Raw genomic sequence first — 5393 nt, forward strand, 5'->3', positions numbered from 1 at the left:
AATTACTTTTTTTATTCAATTTTTTTTTTTTTTCGTAAATTGAATCTATTATAAAAAAATAATATATGTTTTAGATAAAATAGAACATAATAATTTTATAAAATACAGATACCTTTGAAATAAAATGAAACAATAAATGTGTTGAATATTATTAAAAGAAAATTGTAATATAACAAAAATTTTTACCGCTTCGCATACATTTTTGATATCTTGAGCATATACAACGTGAAAGAAAACAAAATAATCATATACTCCCTTAAATTACTTACGTTTACTGTTTTAGCAAGTTAATGGAGATTTTCCACAGACGTATTTATTTAACAATTAAATTTAATATTTTATACATTAATATTTTCTGCAATTTGAACTGTTTCACAGGTTCATTTCATGATGAAAATTCTATTAATATTTAAATAATCTCATCGTTTCGCATATTTAAATATTTACCCTAAACCATATAAATACTTTAAATATAAACCCTGAACCCTAAACCTATGACATATAACTAAAAGGGTTACTTGAATCACAATGAAACTTATTTATATAATCAATATGTATAATAATTATGCCCCACTTAATTGTGACTCACCCCAAATGTGTATCTAATAGGGACATAAATATTATAAAAAAATTGTTGGGTGGCTATAATATATTACAACGAATAAATCATATAATTACAAAAAAAATTTTAGTATAAAAAGCTGAGTAAAAACATAGAAAAACAAATATGCATGTTTATAACAATATTTTTTACTTTGGATGTCATTAATTATAGTAAATAACTGAATAACATGCAATGTTCCTCATCTAAAGGATTTAAACTAATTTACATTCTGTGTTTCCAGTGAGCATGCATCAATTTGAAGATGCATAAGCAATGCGAATTCTCTCTTTTTGTGAACTTTTTTTCGATGGAGGCGTACTTTCTGGCGGACGTGTTTCATCATATTTCATTTGCATGTCGCTTCTGGCTATATCACTTAGGTGGGATCTTCTGCTAGAGCTGGATATAAGGTTGGTAATCTAAAAAGCAAAAAGAATTTTTAATTAATAAGTACACAATCAGTTTACACATAATTATCAATGTTATGCAAAATATATTGTAATTATTCACATAAAACGTCGTTTTTGATTACTTTATATAATAAAAAAAAGGAAAGTTATTCCCAGAAATGAATAGCAATAAAACATCACACTATTAAATCGGTCACCCATTGAATGTGTTACTAAATTTGGTATTGCGTTCTTTATTGAATAATTCGATGGAGCATGATCATTCATCCTACTCAAAGTTACAACATCCAGATCGACGTGTAAACCTTTAAATATTTCATCCACCTTTGTATCAACCTTCTCATTTTCACAATTTAACTTTGATATGAGACTATGCGGAAAATATTTCTTTTCACATTTAAAATATTTTGGACACATCTCTAAATAACCCGGATTAGGATTAGTATAATATGAGCAACAGGATTTTAAATCTTTCATATACAGTTTACTAATGTGCTTAAGGTATTCCAAATATTTATCACAATTACTAAGGTTTTTAACATTTTCATCTATTTTTTCAAAATTTTTAAAATAATCGTGCAGGTATTTCTCCTTTTTCCAGTCACTTAAGGTGCCATCAAAATTATACGAACATTTATCATTTAATAGCAATCCTTTATTAACAGTATACAATACATGATTAAGTAAATTAATAGCATAATAATTATTATGGCTACTCGAATTTTTATTTAATATATTAATTATTTTTTCGTATACCCAAAATATGAAATATGTGCAACGATCAGCATGCGAAGTTACACCATTCAGAACAGTTGGTAACTTCTTTAAATTAGTTGCCATTTGGGCGCAAAGTATATTAAATTCTTCGTGTTTATCATCAATAGAAATAATGTCTTCGCAATAATTAGAACATGTAGATTCATCAACTTTTTGATCATCCAATTTTTTATACATTTCATGTGCAGTTAACGCATTTAAAACAGTTTCCTATAAATTAAAAAGAAAAAGTGGATTGCGTAAATACATAAGTTAACATTTCAAGATGTTTTTTATTTACTTTATCAAATATAGATTATTAACATAAAGATTTAGTAAATATATTTAAAAATATAGAATAGCACTATACATAAGCATGTTCTTCTTTAGGTAATGTTTTTAAATTCATATTAGTAATTGTTTTACACGAAGATGTACAATTTTGTGGAAGTATATCCTTTACATGTTTCTCTAATATATCGCATATTGGTAATGATTCTATTGATCCTTTATCATCACATTTTTCTTGATTTTTTTCATTAAAAATTGACAAAAAGATTTTAAGTGCTTTGTAAAATCTTTTATACTTGGTGTGGTAACATTCATTAATTTTTGTTACATATGTGCTTAAACATTTATAATTATACGTTGTACATTTAGTTCTTTGCCTATCAAGAATTTTATTGTAATTATCATACAGATCATACAATATATTCATTTCCTTGAGAATTTTTTCATTCATGTCTTATACACTATTCTTAAAATACCTATAAAGTGAACTTGAAGAAAATGTGTAACTCAAAATTTTGTCCATAATGCCAATAAAATTTGTAGCACTTATTCCAATTTTTTCTAATTTTTTATTTAGCCAATAATTCAAATAATCAAAATAATATATGCTATTAATCTTGGATTTGGACAAATTAAAAAAATATAATATAAAATCTTCACAAATTGGTTTTAGTTTAGTGTGGTCATCATGGACATCACTGTTTATTTTGGTGCATTGTTCAGTTTCATTTGTCACATTTTTTTGTTTATTCTGAGCAGATGGTTCTTCGTTTTTAAATATATTAAAATAATGAAAGATGTCATACTAAAAAAAATATATATAAATAAATAAAACTTAATTTAGTGGAAGTATTTTTTATTGTGTTTAGGTAGTAATTCACTATTCATATCATATATATAATTTAAACAAAAATAATATTGAGTGATTTAATGTGCTCTTTGAATAGAGGTGCTTACATTTATTAGTTTTCTGTATTTAAATGGCCATTTTACTCTTTCTATATGCATCGTTTGTTCTTTTTTTAATTGATCTAATAATGCATTCAAATTGCTGAGTGTAAAATTGTTCGAAACATTAAGACATTTATTTTTAAGGTCTCTAAAATCATAACCTTTTATTTTATCTGGAAATAGCTTTATTTCTTCTGGACAAGTTTCAGGTGTTCTTGAATAACATTCTTCTTTTATATTTTTATATAACTGTAAAATATTATATATATAATAACAATATTCCTGATTAATAGGTGTTTCAGATTCCAATATACTTTTTATAGAATCAAAATATTCTAAGAAATCGTGAAGATATTTCTTATTTTTAAATTTTCAACATCAAAGACCCTCTTAAAATTACTATTGCATTTAAGGTTCGTTTTAGTGCCATATTCATCACTTTCCAAAAGCACCTGTATTTTTCCGTAAAGCCAATGAACACTATATGGAGTGTAATTTCCTTTCATTAATTCTCCATATATCCCATATATCAAATAATCACAACATTTATTATCACTAAGACCATTATTATTTGAACAAATAGATTTCAATTTTTTTAAAATACTTTCTATTTTACTACAAAGTTTAACAATACCATCGTCACCGTTAAGTATAGTACTATGGTCATTATTTTCTTTTTTACATATTTCTGATGAATTTAGAGAATCGTTCTCTTCAAATTTTTGGTACACTAGATGCAACATGTTATGAGTCGAAAAATCATTCTATAAATAAAATGAATTAAATACGCATATGACAATTTATTCCTATTAAAGAATTATATTTATTTTTCTGTTTATAAAGAATTAATGTATTCAAAAGAATTTTATACAGAATTATATTTTCCAAAAGTAAAAATTTACATTGTTTTTTAACAAATTAAGGGCGTCATCAACAATTTTATCTTCCATATTAAATAAATTACAAGTAAATAAATTTGAAGATTTAGGGTTCAAGGGTTCAGGCTTCAGGCTTCAGGGTTTAGCGTTCAGGGGTTAGGGACCATGGTTTAGTGTTCAGGTATTAATTTTGATGTATCGGTCTGTATGTTGTGCATTCGCAAAAGCAGATTGGGATATATTATTTTATAACCCTCTAAGCAGCAAAAATAACTGGCAGGAACGTAAGTCAATATGCGTATAAATGTAAATATGCATATATCATCATATTACTGAAATAAAGTTTATTTATTTTTAAAAAAATAAAGATTGCGTCTCAGTACGTTCGGAAAAACTATTTGTAATGGTTAGAAAAAAATAAAAAGAACAAAGGTGGGTTCTCTTTTTTCAAGGCAATTTTTTATTTAGTTGTGAGAGCGTCAATCCCGCATCAAAATATAATTATATATATGTATGTAGGTACGCGCGTGGCGGGTTTCTTAGTAAATGCTTCTGGACCTTTTTTCCAGCACGACTAGCATTTTCTTGGTTCTCCCAGTTCTCGTTTTACTGAAGGTGAAGATGTTGTGATGTTGTTGCACCGAGAAAATCAGTATTATCCCCAAGCAGGTATTATATACATATGTAATAATATGCATGGATTGTGGGGATGCTTTTTTTTTTTTTCTTTTACAAGGGCACCCTTTGCAGAAAGGGCTATTTCCCCCTCGCTAGCATTTGAGAACAGCGGAGAGAGTATATTTCATGGGAAAAAAATATGCTTCACGATTATTTTGCATACAAATAAGGTGTAGTAATATGCCAGCGCGAAATACGAAAAAAAATTTTCTATATTCAGATAAATAAATAGTGCACTGCTTGGAATGGCTTTAATTCCGCCGCTAATCGCGTATAAATATTATATATGTACATATAATAATCCCCTTGATCTCCTTCCTCCAGAAGCAGCCTACTTTGAACAGCGTGTATGTTAAACTCCCGTCAACGGGATGTTCCGTTGAAGAAGCTTCGTGCAGTTGCAATGCTAACAAATACGCATTCCTTTCCATCAATAAGCGCTATGCATTCTGTTAAGAAGATAATGATTCAAAATAAAATGAAACGCAAATGGATGGGAATACAAAATTATTATGCGGAATAAATTTATTTATTTTAAAAAAAAATAAAAATTGCAAATTTCTACGAACATAAAAAAATATTTGTAATGATTTGAAAAAAAAAAAAGAAAATAGCAAATAAACACGCGAGAGGGCTAGGCAAATGCTGATGCACCACCTCATTTAACAAACGATTTAGCAGGGAATAAGAAGAATAAGTGTTCGGTCTATTACATTTGTTCATAAAAAAATGTTACCAATTGTTGGGGAGGAAGAAAGTGCAAAGTGGAAAGAAAAATTAAATACGAGGTGAGAATACCACCAAAATGGCAGTGGTTCATGGAAT

At 27.3% G+C, this 5393-nt stretch overlaps 1 protein-coding gene across 1 annotated transcript; it reads right to left on the minus strand.

Moving 5' to 3' along the window:
* Nucleotides 1–3347: 3347 nt before the first annotated feature.
* PCYB_001870 (CYIR protein) lies at nt 3348–3962 on the minus strand (the record flags this gene model as incomplete). Its single annotated transcript, XM_004227609.1, has 2 exons — nt 3348–3776; nt 3915–3962. The coding sequence occupies 2 exons, from the start codon at nt 3960–3962 to the stop codon at nt 3348–3350; spliced, it is 477 nt and encodes a 158-aa protein (XP_004227657.1).
* Between the last annotated feature and the right edge of the window lie 1431 nt (nt 3963–5393).

The sequence above is a fragment of the Plasmodium cynomolgi genome (genome assembly GCF_000321355.1).
Source record: "Plasmodium cynomolgi strain B DNA, scaffold: 0054, whole genome shotgun sequence".
Taxonomy (NCBI): domain Eukaryota; phylum Apicomplexa; class Aconoidasida; order Haemosporida; family Plasmodiidae; genus Plasmodium; species Plasmodium cynomolgi.